At 41.3% G+C, this 26,967-nt stretch overlaps 2 protein-coding genes and 1 non-coding gene across 6 annotated transcripts in view; 1 reads left to right on the forward strand and 2 right to left on the reverse strand.

Moving 5' to 3' along the window:
- Positions 1–806: 806 nt before the first annotated feature.
- On the reverse strand, positions 807–908 carry LOC125157979 (U6 spliceosomal RNA). The gene has a single exon (XR_007149117.1). It is a non-coding gene; the product is annotated as a U6 spliceosomal RNA (small nuclear RNA).
- A 12,914-nt stretch (positions 909–13,822) lies between these two features.
- Positions 13,823–26,967, forward strand: part of ZFX (zinc finger protein X-linked) — a 55,765-nt gene continuing 42,620 nt past the window's right edge. Inside the window, exon 1 of one of the 4 annotated variants that reach the window (XM_047843501.1) lies at positions 13,823–14,067. The gene's annotated coding sequence lies outside the window, so the exon portion shown is untranslated. Of the gene's footprint in view, positions 14,068–14,367; positions 14,441–16,059; positions 16,211–26,967 lie in introns of those variants that run through there. The other 3 variants (XM_047843496.1, XM_047843497.1, XM_047843499.1) reach the window with 3 other exon arrangements.
- LOC125157729 (formin-like protein 5) lies at positions 14,100–14,963 on the reverse strand. Its single transcript, XM_047844656.1, has one exon. It carries the CDS (start codon positions 14,961–14,963, stop codon positions 14,100–14,102), a length of 864 nt encoding a protein of 287 aa, XP_047700612.1.

A 26,967-nucleotide genomic window follows, 5' to 3' on the forward strand; every position in this document is an offset into this window, starting at 1 on the left:
GAGGTAGAGAGAGAGAGAGAGAGGGAGAAGGGGAGAGAGGGAGAGTCCCAAGCAGGCTCCACACCCAGCACGGAGCCTGATGCTCAGTGAGATCATGATCTCAGCTGAAATCCAGAGCTGGATGCTTAACTGACTGGGGCACCCAGGTGCTCTCAAAATAAGTGTATTCTTTTTTTTTTTTTTTAATTTTTTTTCAACGTTTATTTATTTTTGGGACAGAGAGAGACAGAGCATGAACGGGGGAGGGACAGAGACAGAGGGAGACACAGAATCGGAAGCAGGCTCCAGGCTCTGAGCCATCAGCCCAGAGCCCGATGCGGGGCTCGAACTCACGGACCGTGAGATCGTGACCTGGCTGAAGTCGGACGCTTAACCGACTGCGCCACCCAGGCGCCCCAAAATAAGTGTATTCTTAATCCCCTTCACCTATTTAACCCATCCCCTCAGCCACCTCCCCTCTAGTAACCATCAATTTGTTCTCTATAGTTAAAAGTCCATGTTTTGGCTTGTCTCTTTTTTTCTTTGTTCATTTGTTTTGTTTTTTAAGTTCGACTTATGACTGAAATCATGGTGTGTAAAAATATGGAATGCTTGGGGCGCCTGGGTGGATTGGTTGGTTGGGCGTCTGACTGCAGCTCAGGTCATGATCTCACGGTCTGTGGGTTCGAGCCCTGCGTCGGGCTCTGTGCTGACAGCTCAGAGCCTGGAGCCTGTTTCAGATTCTGTGTCTCTCTCTCTCTCTGCCCCTCCCCTGTTCATGCTCTGTCTCTCTGTCTCAAAAATAAATAAACGTTAAAAAAATAAAAAAAAATATGGAATGCTTCATGAATTTGTGTGTCATCATTGCACAGGGGCCATGTTTATCTCTGTATCATTCCAATTTTAGTATTTGTACTGCCAAAGTGAACAGAAAGTACACAGTATTTTGACAGTAAGAAAGCTGTCAACAACTGTTAGGGTCATATCAAAAGGACTCAGGAGCCAACTTAAAGAAGTTCCCCCTGAACCCTCTTGCACTGTTGGTGGGAATGCAAATTGGTGCAGCCACTCTGGAAAACAGTGTGGAGTTTCCTCAAAAAATTAAAAATAGATCTACCCTATGACCCAGCAATAGCACTGCTAGGAATTTACCCAAGGGATACAGGAGTGCTGATGCATAGGGGCACTTGTACCCCAATGTTTATAGCAGCACTTTCAACAATAGCCAAATTATGGAAAGAGCCTAAAATGTCCATCAACTGATGAATGGATAGAGAAAGTGTGGTTTATATACACAATGGAGTACTACGTGGCAATAAGAAAGAATGAAATATGGTCTTTTGTAGCAACATGGATGGAACTAGAGAGTGTTATGCTAAGCGAAATAAGCCATACAGAGAAAGACAGATACCGTATGGTTTCACTCTTATGTGGATCCTGAGAAACTTAACAGAAACCCATGGGGGAGGGGAAGGAAAAAAAAAAAAAAAGAGGTTAGAGTGGAAGAGAGCCAAAGCATAAGAGACTCTTAAAAACTGAGAACAAACTGAGGGCTGATGGGGGGTGGGAGGGAGGGGAGGGTGGGTGATGGGTATTGAGGAGGGCACCTTTTGGGATGAGCACTGGGTGTTGTATGGAAACCAATTTGACAATAAACTTCATATATTGAAAAAAAATTAAAAAAAAAAATAAAGAAGTTCCCCCTAGTCATAGGATAATTTGAGGATCAATAAAAGTAATTGCAGTGGGGGGGGGGCATCTGGGTGGCTCAGTTGGTTGAGCATCCAACTCTTTTTTTTAAATATTCATTTATTTGGGGGGAGAGCACAAGCAGGGGAGGGGCAGAGAGAGGGAGACAGAAGATCTGAAGCAGGCTCAGCGCCGACAGGCTGACAGCAGTGAGCCCGATGTGGGGCTCAAACTCACAAACTGCGAGATCATGACCTGAGCTGAAGTCGGACTTTCAACCAACTGAGCCACCTAGGTGCCCCAAGCATCCAACTTTTGATTTTAGCTCAGGTCATGATCCCAGGGTCGTGGGATTGAGCCTCATGTCAGGCTCTGCGCTGAGCTTAGAGCTGCTTAAAATTCTCTGTATCTCTCTCTCTCTCTTTCCCTCTGCTCCTCTCCCCTGCTTGCTCTCTCTCTCTCTCTCTAATAAAAATAAGGGCACCTGGGTGGCTCAGTTGGTTAAGCATCTCACTTCAGCTCAAGTCATGACCTTGCAGTTCATGAGTTCGAGCCCTGTGTCAGGCTCTGTGCTGACAGCTCAGAGCCTAGAGCCTGCTTCAGATTCTGTGTCTCCCTCTGTCTCCTTCTCCCCTGATCACACTCCATCTCTCCTCTCTCTCTCTCTCTCTCTCTCTCAAAAATAAACATTAAAAAATTAAAAAAAATAAAATGTAAATAAAATTTAAAAACGGCAGTGGATTGACACACATGGAATGTGTTTGACTCATGAGTTTATATAATACCATCAAATAAACTTATTTTGCACCTTAAAAAAAACCTGATTGAGGTCCAGACTTCCACAACGGGGAGGTGAGGTTGGTGGACACTTTCCCCAGTGAAACAACCATTTAACTGGTGAAAATTGTTTAAAAAACTCAACCATTTAAAGTCTCTGGAATTGTCCTAAGCACATATGGCAAATAGAGAAACATTTATCCAAGAAAATCTACTACTAGTAAAACTTCAGCAATGAACTTGTTACTTAATTGGGAGTCTGTGACATTTGTGCCACAAACTGTTTCCTACTTCCCAGATCAATGTGATGGAATGTCTACTTTTGTAAGATGCAGCCAAAAAGATGGGGCTCCATTTCCTCCCAGCTCCCAATCTAAGACTACGGTTTCCCTCCAGGAAAGGCGGGCCATCAGCATCTCTCATCACCTCCAACGGTGTTGCAGAACCTATATATCCAGGTAGGTTTAAGGAGAATTAGAGAGATTCCATCCCCTGTCCAGCCTCCACTGTGGGACAGAAGTTCTATTGCATGCGCCGCTGGCCGTAGTCCTGGGACCTGATCACTCCTGCTCCAGCTTGCTCACAGGGCAGAGGTTCCATATCCAGAGAAGAACGGTAAGAAGGGTACGGGCCACTATCCCTACCTAGTTACCCTCTTGCAACATGTGTCATCATCCCCTCTGGTAGGTCAGGTGTAGTAGTGTAGAGGCCCTCTTAAAACTTAGAAGAGTGCCTGCCAGTGTGTGCTTAGTATTTGCCAGCCATTACTGCGCAAGACCATTTGGCCGCGCGTAGGAATCCTCCGGTATAACCCTGTTCTCTAAAAACCCTAGCTGTTGGTCCATTTTCTTCCGCAGACTGATGTTGCAGAGAAGCCTGACATCAAACTGACTTTGTTGCCTTCTAGCCTAGCGGTGGAGAGCTCTGGATGTGTGACTCTGGGCAAGTTACTTGACCTCTGCAGTCCTTGCCCCCATCGTGTGTAAAGCGGGGCAAGTCCTAGGCCTCCCCGCCTTGGGCCCTTTGCACTTGCTGGCCAAGCCATCCTTCCTCCCTTCCATCGGCTCGTTTTCCCTCACTCCGACCTTTTCGTTCTGCCAGGGCTTCTAACCGTAGCGGCCTCAGCCTCTGGCCAGTCATCTCACTCCGGCCTCTCGGCCTCCGCCACCGACCCGAGGGCACGCACGCGGCAGAGAGACAACCGACCGAGCGGTTCCGCGGCGAGACCGGAAGACACACTCTCGTCCAGGGTGACTGGGCCGCGGGGAGCCCAGAGGCGCCCGTCTGCTCCAGCAAGGGCTGGAGGACAGCGGAGGCGGCTGGAGCGCACAGGGCTCCCGCCAGACTCGCTCAGGGTTCCCGAGGTCAGTCGACGTCAAGGCGGGCACCGCGCGCGGCTTGGTTGGAAGCCGTGAGGTTTAGGGGAGAGAATTCAGTAGAGCCGCGAGTAGCGTGCAGAACACGGGCTGAGCCCTCAGCGAACGACGGTTTCCTCCCGCCTCAGTGGTTGTGGGGCTTTTTGTAGTTACAAGTTGTGGTTACAGATTGTTGCCAACTGTGTCTGTGCGTGGGTAGGTGATTTTCCCCGAAGTGCGGGGAGCTCTTTCAGTCTGCACAGAGAGAGAGAGAGAGAGAGAGAGAGAGAGAGAGAGAGATCTTCCCCAAGCTTAGGAAAACCTGGGTTCCCCGACGAGCTTTCGTTACTGCGAGCTTTCGTTACTGCGTCTCTTGGCTAGGAGCGGCGAGCACCTGTCTGTGGGCGATGGTCTGTGTTCCCCGTCTCTACCATCTCTCCCCACCTCCGAACGTTGAGTTCCCGGGGGCGGGGACGTGGGTGCCGGTATTGATCTCCGGAGGGCTTCCTCCCAGCCTCCTGGGCCCTGAGGCCCTGGAAGGGCCTACAAGGGACCGGCCGCCCCCGGCCCGGCCGCTTAGGGAATGAGTTTCTGCCCCTCACCCGGCCCACTGTCCTTCTGGCAGCGGCACACGACTTCTCACCGACACACTTGAGCGGTCAGTGCGAGGAGCCACCGACCGCGCGGGCGATCCCAGGAACCCCCGCTGCTCAGCCCAGAGGCCCGGCCTAGGGGCTTGCTGGAAATGCAGAGCCTCCGGGAGGTCCTGGCCCCGCTGCGGCGGAACAGCACGTTCACGACGCCCCCGGCGGTGGGGGCTGGGGGGGGGGGGTGCGGGGTGGGGGTTGTGTGCGCCTTAAAGTTGCAGAAGCTGTGCTCCAGAGCACGGGACTCGGTAACCCTTTTATTCATAATCCGTTTGTTTTCTGGCTACTCACGGGTCTTTCTTTACGGGGAAAACCTTCCCAACTCCTCACCGGACCAGATCATGTCAGGCTCTGACTACTTCTTACTGCATTTTCATGTGAAGTTTCATGACCATAAACTGGGGACTCCGTTGCCCATCGCCTGAGTCTTACGTGCACAATTCACACTTCATTGGAACCTTAATTTTACTCCGTCACATTCCTGCCGTGTCCTCGGCTCCCCTCACCTTTTCAAGAGTTATGAAACTTTCCACATTTCTGCCAGCTGCTTCTTCCTGTTTTGTTCTCAATTTGGGATGTTTGTTTCTATTTGCTTGATGTCTGTGTTCAAAAACAATCAAAAAACATTTGTGGTTCATGTAAACATAGAGCACAATTCAAATTTGTTCCATATGAGATTCTCTGCTGAGGAATTCTTATGTCTTGTAATTGGTGAGAATATTTTTGCCTTAAACTGTAATGTTGAATTATCACTTCTTTTAGCATATTTAGTTAACGAATTTTGGGGTGAAAAGTCATTATGTCATTGAAAAGGAGTCTTTGTTCAAAATGTGGCAGATTTTTCAAGAGCTGCTTTAGCAAATGTTGCTAACTGAAAGATCATTCTGTAAGGTAGTTATGTTCTTGGCAAAAACTAGAAAGTATGAGCACATCAAGAGTTGGCTACGAAACGGGGAATTGGGAATTCTCTCCTTCTACTGGAAGCAATATGTATTAGTACATTCATTTTGGATAGTAATATTGAAAAGGTGCCATATCCAGCAATTTTACTTCTTTATAATCCAAGAAAAACTCTTATAAATGTGGGCAAAGAGGCATTTACCAGAGGTACTAATGTTTCTTAAAGTATATTGGTGTGTGGCCCAATTGTCTATGTATCACCCAGGCTCCTGGTTAAACTGCAGATTCCTCAGCCCTATACCGTACCTTCTAAAAATTAGAGTTTCTAGGAATTGAGAGCCAGCAGCCCACATCTTTAGCAAGATACTGCTTGCAAGTTTGAAAACAAGGGCTGTTTCCTTAATCATATGTGGTTTAGTTGATTTCATTGTTTAATTATGCTGATGGTTTTTTTTTTTAATTTTTTTTTCAACGTTTTATTTTATTTTTGGGACAGAGAGAGACAGAGCATGAACGGGGGAGGGGCAGAGAGAGAGGGAGACACAGAATCGGAAGCAGGCTCCAGGCTCCGAGCCATCAGCCCAGAGCCTGACGCTGGGCTCGAACTCAGGGACCGCGAGATCGTGACCTGGCTGAAGTCGGACGCTTAACCGACTGCGCCACCCAGGCGCCCCATATGCTGATGGTTTTTAAAAATAAGTGCTGTTATAAGGTCCACAGAAAAGCAACAAGGGAAGCAACAAATATCTGTAATACTTGCCCCGCTTCAAAGATTCTTTGAAATGTGAAGGTAATTTTTTCTTTGTATGTTTATTTGTTTTAATGAATCGATTAATTTTAAATCTTTATTTTATTTTTGAGATAGAGACAGAGCTCGAGCAGGGGAGGGGCAGAGAGAGAGGGAGACACAGAATCTGAAGCAGGCTCCAGGGTCTGAGCTGTCAGCACAGAGCCCGAGGCAGGACTCGAACTCACGAACCGTGAGATCATGACCTGAGCCGAAGTTGGATGCTTATCCAACCGAGGCACCCAGGCACCCCATATTTTTTTTTTGACTCGCTACAGAAAATTTCAAGTATATACACAAAGAGAATAATGCATATCATTTTATCGAAGTACAATTGGCACACAATATTACATTAGTTTTAGGTGTACAACATAGTGATTCAACAAGTTTGTACATTATCAAATGCTCACCACAATAAGTGTAATCACCATCTGTCACCTTTCCATGTTATTACAGGATTATTGACTATATTCCCTATGCTGTACTTTTCATTTTTGTGACTTATTTTATAACTGGAAGTTTTACCTCTTAATCTCCTTCACCTATCACACCCATGCCCCCACCCACCTCCTCTCTGGCAACTACTAGTTTGTTCTCTGTTATTTATGAGTCTCTTTCTGTTTTCTGATTGCTTATTTATTCATTTGTTTTGTTTTTTAGATTCCACATATAAATGAAATCATACAGTATTTATTTTTCTCTGTCTGACTTATTTCACTTAACACAATAGCCTCTAGGTCCGTCCTTGTTGCTGCAGTGGTTAAGCTCTCATTCTTTTTTATGGCTGCGTAATATTCCATTCCATTCCCACATCTTCTTCATCCTTTCATCTATCAATTGACACTTAGGTTGAGTCCATCTCTTGACTATTATAAATAATGTTGCAGGGACGCCTGGCTGACTCAGTCGGTGGAACATGCGACTCTTGATCTTGGGGTCGTGAGTTCAAGTCCCATGTTGAGCACAGAACTTACTTAAAAAAATAAATAGGGGCGCCTGTTGGCTCAGTCAGTTAAGCGTCTGACTGTGGCTCAGGTCATGATCTCAGGGTTCGTGGGTTTGAGCCCTGTGTTGGGCTCTGTGCTTTCAGAGCAGAGCTCACTTCTGATCCTCTGTCTCCCTCTCTCTCTGCCCCTCCCCTCCCCTGCTCATGCATGCTTGTGGTCTCTCTCTCTCTCTCTCTCTCTCTCTCTCTCAAAAATAAACATTAAAAAAATTTTTTTAATAAAGGAAATGTTTTTTAAAAATTAAAGAAGATAATGCTGCAATAAATATAGAGGTGCATATATCTTTGCAAATTAGTCTCTTTGTTTTCTTTTGGTAAATACCCAGAAGTAGAATTACTGGATCATATGGTATTTCTATTTTTAATTTTTGGGGAAACCTCCATACTGTTTGCCACAGTGGTTGCACTAATTCACATTCCCACCAACAGGGCACAAAAGGGTTCCCTTCTCTCCACATCCTCACCAATATTTGTCGTTTCTTGTCTTTTTGATACTAGCCATTCTGACAGATATAAGGTATCTCATTGTGTTTTAATTTGCATTTCTCTGATGATTAGTGATGTGAAGCATCTTTTCATGCGGCTGCTGGCCATCTGTATGTCTTCTTTGGAAAAATGTGTGCTCAGTTTCTCTGCCCCCTTTTAAATCACATTGTTTGGTTGCTTTTTGTTTGTTTGTTTTTTGGTGTTAAGTTGTATAAGTTCTTTATATATTTTGATATTAACTCTTTATCAGATATATCAAATATTTTCTCCCATTCATTCTGTTGCCTTTTTATTTTGTTGAAGGTTTTCTTTGCTGTGCAAAATCTTATTTTGTTGTAGTCCCAATAGTTTATTTTTGCTTTGGCTTCCCTTGCCTCAGGAGACATATCTATAAATATTTTGAGAAGGCTGATGTGAAAGAGATTTTTGCCTATATTTTCTGTTAGGAGTTTTATCATTTTAGGTCTCATGTTTAGGTCTTTGGTCCATTAAAAAAAATTTTTTTTAATGTTTATTTTTTGAGGGAGGGAGAGAGAGAGCATGAGCAGCGGAAGGGCAGAGAGAGAGAGGGAGACACAGAATCCGAAGCAGGCTCCAGGCCTCTGTCAGCACAGAGCCTGATGTGGGGCTTGAACTCATGAACCACAAGTTCGTGACCTGAGCCAAAGTCAGATGCTCAACCAACTGAGCTACCCAGGCGCCCCAGTCTTTGGTCTATTTTGAGTTTATTTTTGTGTATGGCATAAAAATATGGTCCAGTTCATTCTTTTGCATGTAGCTATTCATTTTCCCCAGCACCGTTTATTGAAGAGATTTTCTTTTCCTCATTTTATATGCTTGCCTCGTTTGTCTTAGGTTAATTGACCTTATAAGAATGGGTTTATTTGTGGGCTCTCTCTCCTGTTCCACTGATCTGTGTGTCTTTTTTTTTGTGCCAGTACTGTACTGTTTTGATTTTGATTACTGTAGCTTTGTGGTATAGTTTGAAGTCAGAGATTGTGATACTTGAAGCTTTGTTCTTCTTTCTCAAAATTGCTTTGGCTCTTCAAAATCTTTTGTAGTTTTATACGAATTTTAGGATTATTTGTTCTAGTTCCATGAAGAATGCTTTGGTATTTTGGTAGAGCTTGCATTGAATCTCATACTACCCATTGCTTTGGGTAGTATGGACTTTTGAAGAGTATTAATTCTGCCAGTCCATAAGGACAATATATCTTTCCATTTGTTTGTGACATCTTCAGTTTCTATTATCAGTGTTTTATAGTTTTCAGAGTATAGGTCTTTCCTCAGTAGCATATCATATTATCTGTAAATATTTTGATAATTTATCTCTAAAAGGTAAGGACCCTTTTGAAGACATAATCACATCATCATTACACCTAATGTAATTTGTTTATATCAATATATATCCAGTTCACATTGACAATAACCGAGTGTTCACATTTCTCTAATTGTCTCATCATTTTTTTACACTCGTTTGTTTGAATCAAGATTGAAATAAAGTTCATACAGTACATTTCATTAATAATTTTTTTATTAAAAAAATTTTTTTTAACATTTATTTATTATTGCGAGACAGAGATGGACACAGCGTGAGCATGGGAGGGGCAAAGAGAGGGGAGACACAGAATCTGAAGTAGGCTCCAGGCTCTGAGCTGTCAGCACAGAGCCTGCCGCGAGACTCGAACTCACAAACCGGATCATGACCCGAGCGGAAGTCGGACGCTTTACCGACTGAGCCACCCAGATGCCCCTATTAATAATTTCTTTTAAGTCTTTTATTATCTATTACTGGTTTCCTCTTTAATTTTTTGCTATAATTTATTTGTTGAAGAAAGCAGGTCCTCTAGTGTTTCTCACCATCTGAATTTTGTTGATTGCATCCCTGAGGTTTCATCGATATGTTTCTCTGTTCCCTGTATTACCTATAAATTGGCAACTAGAACTGAAGAGTTTATCAGGTTCAGGTATGATTTTTTTAGGTGCTGGCTTTGTGTACTTTCGTCATGAGGCATATGTCTAGTTGTCACTCTGGTTAGCAGCCATTGATGGTCATTGCCTGGATCCATTAATTCATTAGGGGTTGCAAAATGGTGACATTCTAATTCCATCAAGTCTTTTTCATATATTAGCAGAATTATTAAAAGAAAATTCCCTTTATCAGCTATTTGTTTAGCCTGAGAAAAGTTCATCTAGGATAAGTGCTTCATCTTTCCCTTTACTTTTGCAAAACAATGAGTTGGTTCTCTACCATTCTCCAAAGGTGATCATTTTTAAAAATTCAAAATATAATACACATGGTATATAATTCAATCTTTTAAATTGTATAGTTCACTAGTTTCTAGTACATTCACAAAGCTGTGCAATTGATCATTTTTCAAGTCTGATTATAAACTCACAAACATACTCGATGTGTTTCATTCCATAGCAGTTATTCTTTTTTTTTTTTAATTTTTAAAGTTTATTTACTTTGAGAGAGAGAGAGAGAAAGGCAGAGAGAGAGAGAGAGAGAGAGAGAGAAAGAGAATCCTAAGCAGGCTCTGCACTGTCAGCACAGAGCCCGACATGGGGCTGGAACTCACAAACCGTGAGATCATGGCCTGAGCCGAAACCAAGATTTGGATGCTTAACCAACTGAGCCACCCAGGTGCCCCTATAGCAGTTATTATTTTGACATTCAAATATTTTCATCTTTAGCCAACTAGAGCCTCTTTAAATTGGCCCCCCGAGACCTTTTGACACACCCCTAGTAAGCTCTGACATTTTCTTTCCTTGCTTTCTGTTATGAGGAGATATTCCTGGTTCACTTTGTACTTTTCTGATTCAGCCCAGGAATCAGTCATTTCTCCCAGAAACCTTGGTTCCTTTAGTGGAAAATTGTATATCAAGGCTCCAGTCTGGGCACCAGACGGGTCATTGTTTCTGGGCCTCACATATTGATTTTCACCTTTGTAGTGGAGCTAATTTGTTTGCAGTGTTCTGTGATTTATAATCCATGAGAATTTGGCTATTGGTGACTTTCAGTAATTAAACAATGTCTTATTCAACTAATGACTTGTGTGAAAAAAATACTGTTTGAAAATCACCTAATTGTCAGTCACTGTTTAAAATTATTTCCCTTGGAGAGGGTGTGTGGCTTAAAGGCTCAGATTAAAAATTCTTACTTGACATTAATTATAGCCAGCTGAATTCCAACGTGATGCAACTTGCTCATGTTAAGATAAGTATGACTTAAGTATCAAGTATCAGATAAATGGTTCATTTTTATAGGGCATGCTTGGTTCAATAAAACCAGGGCCTCTCTAGGGGAAAGTAAATATTTTTCAACCTTTGGGATATAAAATAACGAGTTACTACAACTTTATTCAAGAAGGTCTCTATTTTCTAAGCCAATAATTTATTGTTTCCCATTTGGATTTCTATCAGTCAGTGATGTGGAGTGAAAATCAACAGCTTTTCTTCTTCTTGTTCTTCTTTTTTTAATGGCTTCTTTTCGACTAATCTTTCTTGGGAAAAGTGATTGAAAGGCCTTGTATTATTTTTGGCTCCAGGACCTATAAACATGTCAGGGATTTTAGTTAAGTTATTAAAACACTGTCAAAACCTTGAGTAGATGCCTTTAACTCTCTGATATACATTAACAGCTCTGAAGGAACAAATAAATTGTAGCACATAACCAAAATCCATGTGACTGCATTGAAACCATCTATTCTGTATTCACAGCATATGCCTTTGAAATATTCTGCTCTCCATCTACCTAAATAAAATTTCCCTCTATTGTGTGTTTATTTAAGTGAGAAAATGAAAGCACTTAAGAATGTTTTTATTCTGCCACACACAGCTTCCTTGTTTGCAGTTCCCCCAGGGCAAGCACCACGTATTTTTACTCCGTGTCCAGAATTCTATAGGTCCCAAATACCAAAACATTGAACAAAAGTATCAGTGCAAGATAGGCTGTCATTCAAGTGCAAGGTGTCAAGTCCTTCACCACTCACTGCTTGATTACCAAATGCTTTCAGTGATCTTAGGTGTCCTGCAGGTCTTTTTGTGAACATTTCCACAAACTATATTTTATATGTTATAGTAACATTGAACAATTTCTGATCTCTGCTGCTTATACCTTCTTTGCTCCTTCACTTTATCATGAGTGTTTTATATTGAGTGTATTTCTAGGAAAATGATTTTTATCATACACATCTTTATGGCCTTCCATAAATGGATTTGAAGCACAAATTACTTTCCCTTTTTTGACAACTCAAAAAGAGTTGAGCTCATCTGTACAATCATCTACAGAATATTTGTTGTACTGCAGTAAAGTTTTATCTACTATAATTAATAGAACTAGGGCAGTCTTTCCTTGTTTCCCATCAAAGTTAACAGTGTCTTATGTTTGAAAGGGCTCTTGAAAAGTCTGAAGACCTAAACTACTTCTGGACTTTTAAATGGAGGAAACCTCTTTTTTATTTACCCTCCTTGATACTCTTTTCTGAAGTGCTTTATACTGGTGTTCTTAGAAGTATTTGATGGTGATTATGGAAGAACTAACAAGAATGCTGACATTAGATTTTTGTGTTCATGCTGCTGTTCTCACGATGATGAGACCCCATTCTTGACATACCATAGCATTTAATGGACTCCCTTGGAAAGTACTTAAACACTGGTTATCAACCCTTTTTTGAAATCGTATTAGTGTGTACAGATATTTCTCATTTTTTACTTGAAAAAATATTAGTTTTATTTACCTGTGAATACAGTCTGTATCACAACCTAATGCAATTTTCTATAAATGGTGAAGACACGCTGTCATTCACCATTTTTGAAAGGATATTTTATCTCTTCAGAAAAACCAAAGGTAAAGCCTGGAGAGGAAAATTGCCTTCCAGTACGTTCTCAAGAGATTTATTGTTATTATACCTTTGTTTTTTCTTCTTGAAAGGATTTTATAATGCTAAAATGTCTGAGGGAATGGACAACTTGCATTGTGGGAGTTTTAGAAAGTTATGACAGGAACCTAAAATACATGGCCTCTGTATTTAAAGAGACTTCACACCAATATGCTATTTGTTTGATAACTTTTGTGTTCTTTACTGTTTAAAAATCTCTTTGTCGAACATTTAGTGAACTGAAGAAAACATGTCACATTCTGGATTAACGTAAGGATCACAGTTTAACGTTTAACTAGTAACTTGTAAACATAGTTTGGGTCCCAAGTTCAGAATGGAAAGAGCATAAAAATTTAAACTAATGAAAACACAAAATAGACATTCTTGGAGTTGATAAACCCTTGTTTAATCAAATATATAGTTTTCTTTTTCTCCTAAATCTTTTTAAACTTTAAGCGCTTGTTTAAGTAGTTTGTAAAAAATATCCATACCCAATTCTACTACCTCTCTATATTAAGGCTGTGGAAAACTCATTATTTATGAAACAATTACACAAGACTTATATTTCATAGGCTCCCAAACTCTGAAATACAGATATATAGAAAATATACATTAAAAATCCCTGTTCATTGCAATGTGCGGAACCAGTTTCAAAAGGTAACCCTTTTCCTCATCCTTTTTTCCGCAAACTAATAAAACCAGCTAGGTCCTTTGACTGAATGCTTGTTTAAAAAAAAAAATAGACGGCTTGGTAGTAGCTGGAGATAACCCTTCTCCCCCTCCTCGTGCCCACACACCCATTTAGACTGGCAAGCCTATTTTCATTTTATTTCAAAGAGGTTTTTTTTTTTTTTTTTTTTAAGCGAAGGCAGGGGACGGCGGGGGTTGCTAAATTTATCTTCTCCAGCCACAGGGATGAAGAAAACACATTTACTGCGGGCGGGGGTCTGAGGGCCTGCAAACAACTCGAGCAGGCGCCTCGGCCAAGACGGGCGCGGAGAGGCGGTAGGTCCCCGGGGAGGGCCCGGGGGGCGGCCGAGGCCCGCGGGATATGGTGGGGGGCGGCCAGGCCGGGTCGGGTGCGGGCCGCCTGCCTCTCGGCGGGGTCGGCGGACCGCGGCCCCGCGCAGGCTTTACGGCCGAGGCGGCGGCAGCGGCGCGTGTGTAGCGGCGGCGGGCGGGAGCGCGGAGGAGGTGGAAAGAAGGGGGGCGCTGTCACGGAGACTCCGGCCGCCGGAGACCCCGCCGCAGCGAGGCCACTGGGCTCCCCGGTCGCGGAGCGTGAGCGGCACCGACCCGGGGCGCCAGGGGGACACACCGGGCGGAGGAGGGGGCCTATCTACCCTTCCGCATTTTCCTGGGTCTCTCTCCCGGGCGGTGACGTGACGTGCTGACGGCGGGCCCGTGCCGGGGAGCTGGGCCGCTTTTTGTCAGCTCCGAGCTCGGCCCCTCCTCCCTCCCTCCGCCCGCCCCACCAGCCGGAGCCCGGCCCAGTGCTCCAGAGAAAGGCCGGCCTGCAGCACCCGCCACCGTCGCCGACCGCCCGCACGCCCGTCCGGTGAGTTCCGGGCGCCGCCGCGGCCGTGGGGCCTAGCGCGCGCGCAGCGGCCTGGTCCCGGCCTGGTCGGCGGCCCGCGAGGCGCCCTTCCGCGCTAGGCCGGGCGGTGCGGCGCGTGGCGCCGAGCAGGCCCCGAGGAGGCCGCAGTTAGGCCCGGGGAGGAGCCCGGCTGCCCCGAGCGGCGGCGGAGGCGCGCTCCGTGAACGGGCGGAGGTTGGGGGAGGGTCGCCCGGTGGCCCGGGAGGCGGCGGAGGGGCGTCGGGTCGGCGCTGCGGCCTGCCGGGGGCACCGCGCGGGGGCGAGGCCTGGCAAGGAGGCGAAGGCTGCAGGCGTGAGGTGAAGGCCGCAGGCCGGCCGGGCCGATTTTCGCTATGTAAATATCGGCGAGGGGGGGAGGGACGGGGGACAAGATGGCGGCGGCTCGGCGCCTGCTGCAGGGGACGATTGAGGGGGATGTCGGGAGGGGGAGCCGCCATCTTGAAGGCGGTGTCTGAAGAGAAAATTCCGCTACAGCCCGTGAGGGGGGGTCGGAGAGCGGGCGGCGGCGGCGGCGGCGGCGGCGGCTCCGGTGACGGGCCCCCGAGGCCCGGCACGGCAGCGTGTGCGCGCGGAGGGGGCGTGCTCGCTCCCCACAGCGGCCATTGCCCTTGCCGCCATGATGGGCGCTCAGGCTCTAGGCGCTCGGCGGCAGCGCCACCTTGCTGCCCTGCCTGCCGCAGCCCCGTGACTGGTTGCTGCTTCCGCTGCATTTTAACTGAGCTGCCGCAGGCGGCCATCTCGTCCCTCAGCTTTCCTGGCCCCGCGCCTTTCTCCTCCTGTAGCCACCCGGGGGGCCGTCGGGACGGGTGGCAGCCCAGGCATCTGGGCTCACTACGGCAAATGGAACTCCACGACATTTTATTTTCACTCCATGTCATACGTGGCTATCATGGTGCCCTCGATGCGGTTGTTTTCCAACGCTCAAATGTTTTCTTGAGTATCTGAATAAAGAAATAAAGATAAAATTTGATAGGAGATGAGTTCTCACAACTGTTTTATCCAGTAGGGGGAAAAGTGTAAATTGCACAGCACGAAAACGGAGGAATAAGTTTCTTAAGGAGTCTTTGCAACTTGCTTATTTGAAAACAACTTTCTTCACAGGGGGCGTCTAAGCAATTAGTGATCTGTTGGTGTGAACTTTTTTTGAGGAGCGAGAAGGACACAGGTTTTTAAAATTTTCTTGATGCATTATCGTTCATGTGCTTGTCCTGTGTGTTAGTTTATTTAATTTGAAAAATTTTAAGTGGCATCTCGTCCGTTAAAGGGCGTTTGATTGCATACTGCACAACTCCCCCGTAAACTCAGAACCCAGTGTTAGTGATGCGCTGTGCTGCTGAGTGATAAGAAAGATTAGAAAGGTTCTTGTAATGCAGACGGTGGTTGTTCAGAGGCGGATGGGACGAGGTGAAATGCACTGAAGTGCTGGCGTAAAAGATACAACCGATTACTGGGGTTCCAGAGGAAGGCAGGGTTTCCGTTTGGAGCATGAGGAAAGGGTTCCTCAAGTAGGTGACGTTTTGAGGTTACTTAAGGTTGGGTAGGACTTTGTTAGGCACAGGTGGGGGTGGGGAAAGGGCATTTCAAGGGTGAAGTTTCTTCGCAAAAGAGCAAGAATTTGGGGAGGGGGATGTTTTGGCAGGAGTAGATGGTGAAGGTGGGGGGGGGGGTTGGTGGGAATCCCGGCTAGAAAAGGTGGAAGGACTTGCTTGCCAGGTGGAGGGGCTTATATGACAGGGGAGGCAGGAAAGCCCTCAGGTAGGGTGGTGACACACCTGAGCTGGGCTTTGTGTTCACTTAGCGGCTCCACTGGACTAGGAAAAGTTTTCCAGGTTGGGAAATAATGAGAGTAGCAAGTGGATCATTGTTCTCACTGCCTGAATGATTATCAGGACTTCAGAAGTTAAGCCAGCCAGTTTTTGCTACTTTTTAACTGATCTGTTTGTACTAAACAGCTGCTCCTCTTTTCTGCCCTCACTTCTCGCTCCAAATAACTTCTTGCTCTGAGTTACAATTTCTGTGGTAAACAAGAGTGAGAGGTTTCTAACTTTTCACATTCTCCGGGGTTGAGAATTGCAGCACTAGTGCTCTGGGTTTCTTGACGAAGGTAAGCAATGAACCTGTAAGTATTCTCATGGTAATTTTTTTAAGAAGTCGGTTTGAAAAGTTAGGTTAGAGGAAAGATTACTAAAAAGGCAGCAGCCTTCAGATGGCCTTTTGCAACCCCTGTTCTTCCCCTTGGTGAGAGTAACTACCCTTTTGTTGGATATGGGACTTGGACTGTTTGCTAAGCCAAGCCTTCTCATGTTTTGATTAATATCTGACTGTCCTAGATGCACACGTGCGGAATGTGTTTCCTAGAATTTTATGATATAAATCTGTAGGTAGCATAAGTATTCACTAGAAAGTTATTTCAGTTTTTCGTTTTTCCTGGACTGCAAGAGGTCATAGCAGTGATGCTCTGTGAGAGGACGAGAGGGAACTGAAGATTCTCGTGTTTATCATAAGGGGCCATGGTTTAGAAAAGTTGGAGAAACAGTGCGTTGTAGGAGGCCGACAAGAAGCAAGTTGCTAAGCAAGTGGGCTGCGGTTGTTGAGGTGGTAAGGATAAACATAAACTTGGAAGAAGAATCAGTTGCTTTATGTCTGGACAGCTGGGAAAGACGTGGAAGAGCTCTAAAAAAGAGAAAATTGTGTAGCTGCGCACACAGTACAGCAGCAGTAGGTGTTCCAGGACAGCATGAGTGGATGGTTAAGATTAAGGAGATTCAAGTTGCATGGTTAAGAAGACAGATAATAACGTAGTTCAGAAGGATTTCTATTGGAAACTGTTAAATGTTTTTGCCTAAAAGGGTAGACCTTGATGATCTGGAAAACTGGTGTAATACCTTATTACCCAACCATTTTGGGTAAATGAGGTGTTAGTCTTTAATTTATGTGTCTATTTCAGATAGGTGCAAGGTTCCTTTTTAAAAAACGTGCCCGCAGAGCATTACAAAAAAAATTTTGTCAACATTGCTCTTTGTAAATGCTTCCTCTTTAACCCCATCTGGGATCGTAATTGTCACTGACGACTTGTGTTATTTGTGTTTGTGCACACTGGCTATTCAAGACTTTCTTTTTTATTCTTAAACTCTTCAACTCGTCCTGAAACCCCTCAGCCTCTGCAGAGATTATCTAATCTCTGACTTAAACCAGAAAGATAGACAACAATCTGGTCACTGACGACTTGTGTTATTTGTGTTTGTGCACACTGGCTATTCAAGACTTTCTTTTTTATTCTTAAACTCTTCAACTCGTCCTGAAACCCCTCAGCCTCTGCAGAGATTATCTAATCTCTGACTTAAACCAGAAAGATAGACAACAATCTGATCTAAGCATCTGAGTTTCCTTCCTTTCCACTGCTTGCTCTTCCTCTTGTCTCTACCTAGGCTTTCCTCGCGTTCTTTCGCTGCAGGAAGAATTGGCCTCCTTCAGGCCTGTCCTCGGGGCTCTGTCCGTGATTCTGCTGCTCGCTTGCATCATTGCCCTCTAACTCTGCTGGTGCCTTTCCCTCTCCTTAGAAACATTCCTAGGTTTGCTCATGTTAAAAAACCTCGCTTGTCTTCTTGTTCCTTTCGCCATTGCTTTTATTTCTATTCATCGCACTTATTCCTAAATCCACTATTTCCGAAATTGAGAAACTTACACAGCATGTCATCGGGTGTATCAAATAAAAGTGTTCTTTGTTTCAGAAATTCTCTGTCTGTGCTCTCTCTGTGTTCTGTTTTGGGATTTCCCTCAAGGTCGATCCTCTGTCCTTTTCTTGAATCTTCGCCCCTGTTTTCAGTGTTCTTCACCGTGTTTCTCATCTAGCATTTCCAGTTGCCTACTGACCATCTCCTACCCAGGTATGTCATTGTCTCAACGTGGCTGAAACCAGATTTATCTGGTAAATTGTAGATGTCTAGACTGTTTATAGAAAATCTTCTGTTTCTTTCTTTTTCTTAGCCCAGAGTCCTTCAAACAAGTCTTGCTGTCTAGCTTGCTTTTTGTTAATTGCACTGTCGTTTCTCCCGGCTCATTCTTCTCTAGCTCATATAGCAGTGTGGACATCTTTAATTTAGCATTAAATTTACTTAATGCTATTATATTTTAACTGTGTGTTTATATTTTTGTCATTTTTCCCCCTAAACTCTGAATGTAGAGATAGGTTCTCTTTTATTCTTCTCCTCCAGCAGTACCTGGCACATGGTCATTGCTTCTAAAAACAATTATCTCGGTTATTGGGTGCAGAAAACTTTGTAGTTGATTAGTTTTCAAGTATTAAAGCATCTAGTCTATGTGTCCCTTGACCACAAGGAGTATACATATTAAGGCACGCCACATGAGCTGGGTAACCCCCGCTCCTTAACTGTTTGGTTAATATGGCCAGTCTATTCTTATTCCTGTCAGATTATTTTTCCAAACAATTTTTTATAAAAATCCAGGTATCTTGTAACATTTATTAAAGTGTAAACACTTTAAGGAAAACTAGCTGAGGAGTGGATATACAGCCATTAGGATTTAAAAAAATATATTAAAAATTTTTAAATTGTGAAAAATTTCAGAACTGAAAAGCAAGTGTCACTCAGATTTAACAGATCTTAAATATTTTATTACATATTTGCTTCATAACTTTTTTGTTTGTTTGAAGAAAGAAAATCTCACAGATCCATTTAAAGAGTGTCCATCCCATTCCTGTCTTTTCTTTGCCTGAAGTAACGATTGTCCCGATATATATGTACCAAACCCAGTATCAGGTATAGCTTTTTGTGTTTTAACTGTACATAAGTGGTATCATACTGTGTGTGTCATTTCATGGATTTTTTTTTCACTTAACACCGTTTTTGAGGTTTATCCATTTTGTACGTGGATCTAGTTCAGCAGTTCTCAAAGTGTGCTGTAGGAATTCCCAGGGATCCTTGAGATTGTTCTGGCTGCGTTCTTGTGTGCACTGCACAAGTGCTGTACAGAGGCTGCACGACACATGATGTCATAATAGGTTGAACACAGAAGCAGTTATGGGAATCCAGCTGTTCTCTATTAAGCCTATTTTAAAGAGGTTTGCAGAAATGTAAAATAATGCTACTCTTCACTAATTTTTTTGTTTTGAAAAACAGCTATTTTTAAATGTTATGTTTATATACCGTTGGCTTGTTAGTTTTTATGAATTCATAAATATTTTTTAAATGTTTAAGATTTAATCTCTAATGTAAATATCTATAGATAGAACCCACATAAAGAAAACCTCTTTGGGGTCCTCATTTTTTAAGAGTGTAAAAAGGGTCCTGAGACCAAGAAGTTTGAAAGCTACCAGTCTGGTTCATATATTTCAATGTATAAATACACTGTGCTTTATTTATCTATTCTTACGGAGGGGCCTTTATGTTTGTAGTTTTGTACAGTTTCAAACATTGCTGCTGTGAACATCCTTATACAGGGTTCTTGTCTCTGGAGATTATAGATGTAGAATTGCTACATTCAAAAGTGTGCGTTTGTCAACTTTACTGGGAATTGCCTAATCATCAAATTGTGTTCCATCCGACACTCCCACCAGCTGCGTGTGAGCCTGTATTTCTCCAGACTACTGCCAAAAGATTAGCCTTTGCAAGTTTTTCCAATCTGTTGAGTATAAATGGTGTCTCGTTGCTGTTTTCATTTTGCATTTCTTAGATTACTATTGAGGCTGAGCTTTTTGCCCCCCATATTTATTGGGCATTTGAATATTCTGTGACTTGCTTGTGCGTATCTTTGGTCCATTTTTCTATTGGATTGTTTCCTTTTTCTCATTGGTTGATGGATAGTCTTTTTATACTTTGAATACTAATGATTTGTAATTATACATCCTGAAAATACCATTTCCTAGTCTGTGGCTTTTTTTTTTAGCTTGTTTGTGTAGGACTTCCTAAGGTGAAGGTAGTCTTCTCAGGTTTTTTTTCGTTTATGGCTTATGTTTTTTGCATCTGTAAGAAATTGTTCCCTTACCCTAAAGTCATACCCATGCTGTGCTTTTCAGATTTAGGTCTTTAGTTCTTCTGGAATTTTTTTTCTCTATTGTGTGATGTAGGAATCTAATTTTATCTTTTTAATATGGATTCGTTGAGCCTTTCTGCCCCCTGACTCCTAATGAAACTCCTGAGATTTATTGTAGTCTCATGTAGACACATCCGTTTTTCGTTGGTCTCTTCTGATTTCATTGGTCTGTTTGACTCTACCACTCTGATTTAATAATGATAGCTTTATAACTAAATCTTTTTTTTTTTTTCTTTATAATAGGTTCTTTTTCTTCAGAAATTTTAAAGCTCTTTCCTTTGTTTATTTTTGGGTCCGTTTGTCAATGTCTGTGAAAAAGTATTGGATTTTTGTAGTTCCATCAAATTTGTAGAGTAAATATATAGATACATATATGCTAAGTAGTGGAAATGGGATGATTTGAATCTGAGCATGGTCTGGTGATTTTCATAAAACTCTTGCACAACTTTTGATTTTTTTTTTTTTTTGCTAGATACTACACAGTTCTTATTGTGAATAGGATTTTGTTACTAATATTTTTATTTAGTTACTGCTAATGCATAGCGAACACTGCAGACTTAAATGTATTGATCATGTAAACTTGCTGATCTTCTCTCTTACTATGTTTTATAGATTATGAGATGCCCTTTTCCCCTCTACATTTTAGCATTTCTGAAATCAAAATAGGTTTTTAGTAGACGTAGATCACCATATAAACACTGTTGTTCAAGCAGTCGTCCGATGCAGTTATTATTGCCTACACGTGCACATACTTGGTCAGGACTCTTCATTTTGTCCCCACTTAAATGAGCGTGTACCCTGTGGTGTTATTTCATGCCAGACAGTACAACTGAAGGCAGAATAAATTGCGAAGTGGATGTCTGACTGGAAGGAATATCCTATAGATAATAATGGAGCATTTTAAGAAGTGCTGTATCACCAACGCTTTTTTGACAGAGGGCAATATTGTTGAGAAAGACTGACTGGCTTTGAGTAGAAGAGCAATCCGTGGTAGGACCCTGAATGTGAAGTTTTAGGAATACCCTACCAATTTCTTTTTGCTTCTACTTTTCTATGTATGTGCAGGATCTGATAAAATACGTCTAAGTCTAAAAGAATGGCCTCAATCTAAATTGAACATTCTAAATAACAAAGTACGGCATCAGTTTGTCAGGGTTGTTTTTTTTTTTTTTTTTGTATGTAAAACAAGGATGCAACTTCTTGTTGGTAGTATCTTTAGATTCACTGAAATGTGTGAGTAATAATAGTTTCTAATTCTTTTATATTTTCTAAGTAGTTGTATGTGAATAATGAAGGTTTTGTTTCTTCTTTTCCATGGCTTTTCTGCCTCGTATCTCTTTTTTTATTTTTCTTGGAACTGCATTGACTGATGCGTTTAGCACAGTGTTGAATGGAAGCGTTGATAGCAGGCATCCTTGTCTAGGTACTTTAATGGAGTGCCTAATATTTTATCATCAAATACCATACCGTATTGATTTGTTTTTGGACGGGCTAGTTATTATTTATTAGTTTATCTTATCATTTCAGAGTTTTCGTCACGAACAGGAGTTGATTTTTTTAGTGCTTTTGCCGCATCTATCGGTGTGATAAATTGCATTAATAGATTTCCTATTTTAAACTGGATTCCCTGGATATTGGCATCCCTTTGTCATTGCCATGTACCTGTCTATTTTGATGTAGTCTTTGTTTTGTTTTGATAACAAGGTTATGCTAACTTGATAAGATGAATTATTTTTTTGAAACAACTTGTATTTAATAGAGATACTATGTTTCTTGAAAGTTAGAATTCATGTCTAACTCATGTCTAATTCATGTCTTTTCTGATTTGGTTTTTAATATAGTAATACTTTCATGGTGATAAGTCATTTTGGCTTTTCTGTTTTTTGTTTATTTATACAAAATGAACAATATTCCAGAAAAATACACATTTTCCAATATATTGGTATAAAATATAGGCTTCTCTAATGACTTTAAAATATTAATTTCATTTATTTCTTTTCTTTCTGATCAGTACTACAAGTAACTTGATTGTATTATTAAGGCTTTCCAAATAGTTCTTTTATTGATCCTTGCTCTTCCTGCCAATATGATTAATATTTCTTTCGCTCTATTTTATTTGCATTTATTCTGATATTTTAAATTTTTAAGTTGAAGATTTAGCTCATTAATATTTAATCTGTGCTCTTATATGCCTTTAAGACTATAAATTTCCCTCTGAACTATAAGAAGATGCTGTGATTTTGACGTGAATTAATTTTTATTATTTAGTTCTAAATATATTGTGATTTTCATAATTTTCTTATTGCCCACTGAATTTTTTAGAACTTTGTTTTCAAATTTATGGGATTCTTTTTTCCCCTGTTTTATCGCGGGACATTTTTGATTTTACTGCATTATAATTGGGGAGCATTGATTGATATGCAAAAATTAATTGTATTTGTCTATACTAACAATAAACAATTTGAAAATCGAATTTAAAAGCCAGTACCTATCACTCAGCTGTAAAAAAAGAGAATGAAATCTTGCCATTTGCAATGACATGGATGGAGCTGGAGAGTGTTATGCTAAGTGAAATAAGTCCGTCAAAGACAGATACCATATGATCTAACTCATGAGTGGAATTTAAGAAACAAAACAAATAAGCAAAGGGGAAAGAGAGAAAGAGAGGCAAACCGAGAAACAGACTCTAAACTGTAGAGAACAAACTGATAGTTACCTGAGGGGATGGGTTAAATAGATGATCGGGATTAAGGAGTGCACTTGTGGTGAAGTAGCATGTGTTGTATGGAAGTGTTGAATCACTGTATCGTGCACCTGAAACTAACACTGCACTGTATGTTAACTGGAATTTAAATAAAAACATACTGGGCTACCTGGGTGGCTCAGTCTGTTAAGCGTCTGGCTCTTGGTTTCGGCTCAGGTTGTGATCTCACGGTTTGTGAGTTTGAGCCCCACGTTGGGCTCTGTGCTGTCAATCTCCTGGTTGGGATTCTCTGTCTTGCTGTATCTCTCTGCCTCTCCCCTGTTCGTGTTCTCTCTTTGTCTCAAAAGTAAATAAATAATACTATAAAAAATAAATAAATAAAAATTTTACTAAGATCTTCAGTAAAATGCCTTACTAAGAACTTAATGAAGAATTAAAATAATGGGAAATAACAGAGTTTATGGATGAGAAGTTTCAATATTATATAAAGACGTCAGTTATGATATATAGAGATTTAATGGAATGCCAATCAAAATACCAACAGGACTTTTTTTTTTTTGGATATACCAGTTCTCAAATTTATATGGAAATGTTAAGGGCCAGGGATAGCAAAGACAATCTTGAATAAAAAGTTGGAAGACATGCCCTACTATGTATCGAAGTTTATTATAAAATTATAGTGATTAAAACAGTGGGCACAAAGCTAGATTGATCAGTGGAATAGAATAGTCTGAAAGTAGACCTACATATATAAGGTCACCTGATTTACAACAACAGTGTATTGGGATTTGGATTGAATGTAGAGGTTAATTAAGGGAAAATTGATACTGTTGACTCATCATACAGAAAAGCAAGATTTTTTAAAAGTTTTTATTTAAATTCCAGTTGGTTAAATAATAGAATATAGTATTTCAGGTGTATAATACAGTAATTTCCCCTACAAATCCATACAACACCTAGTGCTTATCACAACAAGTGTGCTCCTTAATCCCCATCACCTATGTAACCCACCCCTGCACCCACCTTCCCTTTGGTAATCATTAGTTTGGTCGAATAGTTAAGAGTCTGTTTCTTGTTTGCCTCACCACCCCCCCATTTGTTTCATTTCTTAAATTCTTAAATATGAATGAAATCATATGGTATTTGTCTTTCTCTGACTTATTTTGCTCAGCATACACTCTCTAGCTCTGTTCATGTCATTGCGAATGTCAAGATTTCATTCTTTTTTATGACTTAGTAATATTCCCTTGTATATATATTCACCACATCTTCTTTATTCATCAGTCAGTGGACACTTGAGCTGTTTGCATAATTTGGTTATTGTAGATAATGCTGCTGTAAACATGGGAATACATGTATCCCTTTGAATTAGTATTTTCGTATTCGGGTAAGTACTCACAAATGTGATTGCTGGATCATAGGGTAGTTCTGTTTTTAACTTTTTGAGGAACCTCCATACTGTTTTCCAGAGTGGCTATACCAGTTTGCATTCCCACCAACAGTGCAAGAGTGTTCCCCTTTCTCCATGTCGTCACCAGTACCTGTTGTTTCTTGTGTTATTGATTTTAGCCATTCTGACAGGTGTGGGGTGCTGTCTCATTGTGGTGTTGATTTGCATTTTCCTGGTGATGAATGATGTTGAGCATCTTTTCATGGGTCTGTTGGCTATCCGTGGGTCATCTTTGGAAAAGTGTCTTCATGTCTTCTACTCCTTTTTAAATTGGGTTATTTGTTTTTTGGGTGTTGAGTTGTAGAAGTTTTTTATATATTATGGATACTAATCCTTTATTAGGTATGTCACTTGCAGATATCTTCTCCCATTCCATGGGTTGCCTTTTAGCTTTGCTGGTTGTTTCCTTTGCCATGTAGAACTTTTTTTTTTGATGAAGTCTCTACAGTTTAATTTTGCTTTTGTTTCTCTTGCCTCAGAAGACATATCTAGAAAGAAGTTGCTGTGGCCCATGTCAAAGAGGTACTACTGCCTGTGTTGTCCTTTAGGATTTTTGTGATTTCAGGTCTCACATTTAGGTCTTGTATCTATTTTGCATTTCTTTTTGGGTTTGGCGTAAGAAAGTGGTCCTGTTTCATTCTTCTGCATGTTGCTGTCCAGTTTTCTCAACACTATTTGTTGAAAAGACTATCTTTTTCCCATTGGATATCCTTTCCTGTTTTGTCAAAGATTAGCTGACAATGTAGTTGTGGATTTGAAGAGCAAGATTGGTTTCTTTATATATCTGTGTTTTTTAATTTATTTTTTATTTTATTTTATTTTTTTAAAATTTTTGATGTTTATTTTTGAGAGAGAGAGACAGAGTGTGAGTGGGGGAGGAAAGGAGAGAGAGGGAGACACAGAATCTGAAGCAGGCTCCAGGCTCTGAGCTGGCAGCACAGAGCCTGACGCAGGGCTCGAACTCACAAACTGCGAGATCATGACCTGAGCCGAAGTCGGACACTTAACTGACTGAGCCACCCAGGCACCCCTATCTGTGTTTTTTTAAATGGAAACATCTTCTTTATTTTTTTTGAGAGAGTGAGTGTGAGTGGGGGAGGGGCAGAGAGAGAGAGGGAGAGAATCCTAAGCAGGCTTTGCACTGTCAGTGCAGAGCCTGCTGTCGGGCTCGAAGCCATGAACCACAAGATCATGACCTGAGAGGAAACCAAGAGTCAGACGCTTAACAGACTGAACCACCCAGGCGCCCCTATTTGTGTTTTTTAACCCCACTTAGAGTTTTCAAGTATTTTTATCAATGGGATTTAAATGTGTTACGTAGGAAAGCTTTTGTCTTAAGTATATTAATTTTGTACCAGCACAGTTTATGAAATCATACTGATAGTAATTTTTCAGTTGATTCTTTTGGATTTCCTAGATAGATCATGTATAAATAAGTCTAATTCTTTCAAATAATTATATTTTGCATTTTATTATCTTACCTAATCATATTGGTTATAAGTTCCCATATAATCTTCATAAGAGTGATAATGGGTATCCTTGTCTTAATTGACTTTAGAAGAAATACTTTTAGTGTTTTGCCTTAGTTTTAATCCATGCCTTTTTGTATAAATTGATACATCATTCTCTTATCCAAAAACACATGTTATAACATGAACTAGTTTAAGATTTGCATATACTCCTTTGTTGTTTATAATTTATAAAATTGTTATAAGATTCCCCCTTTAAAAATGTACAGTTGAGTGGTTTTTATTAAATTCAAAGGTGTGAAATCATCACCACTAATTTTAGGACGTTTTACCACCCCCAAAAGAAACCTTGTGTCCATTAGCAATCACTACCCCCACCCCCCACCCCTGACAACCACTAATCTACTTTCCATTTTTATGTATTTGCCTATTCTTGACATTTATTATGTGTTTTTTTTATGTTTGGCCTCTTTGACTTAGCATATTCTTTCCAGGGATCATCCATGTTGTAGCATGTATTTGTATTTCATTCCTATTGTATTTTTTAACTGTTAAAATGTTTTTCTATTCCAATTTGAATAGCCTTAAATAAAAAAAATAGATGTTCTCAGAGTATGGGAAATTAAAAAGGGACAAAAATAGGAGGCATCCTAACTCATTGTTTAAAATTATTTCTACCCTGTCGAAACCTGGAGAGAATACTACCAAAAACAAAATAACAACAACAGAAATGGATGTTGAATTTCAACTTTTTGGCATCTGTTGAGAAAATTAGGTTTTTCCTTTTTTAACTTGTTAATTCAGGCCATTATTTGGCTCTGTCTTTGAATTCTAGACTAACCATGCTTTGTCAAGGTGCATGTGCATGAGTGAGTGCATACATATTTTTTACCAGATGGATCACATTTACAAACACTTCACTTGGGATTCATAATTAATCAAATTTGTAGTTTGATTACATTATTTTTGTTAGGGGTTTTAAAAATGGTAAAATTTTGTAAAAGGAATCAAGAAAGCTTTTCTCCTCTGTCCTGGCATAGCTCAGATAGCTTTGGGGAAAACCTAGAGCTTTTTGAAAGGGTAAGAGACAACTCTCCTTTATTAAAAAATTCTTTGGGGGGGATGGTGCCTGGGTGGCTCAGTCGGTTAAGTGTCTGACTCTTGATCTCAGCCCAGGTCATGATTTC

This window comes from Prionailurus viverrinus, chromosome X (genome assembly GCF_022837055.1).
Source record: "Prionailurus viverrinus isolate Anna chromosome X, UM_Priviv_1.0, whole genome shotgun sequence".
Classification (NCBI taxonomy): Eukaryota; Metazoa; Chordata; class Mammalia; order Carnivora; family Felidae; genus Prionailurus; species Prionailurus viverrinus.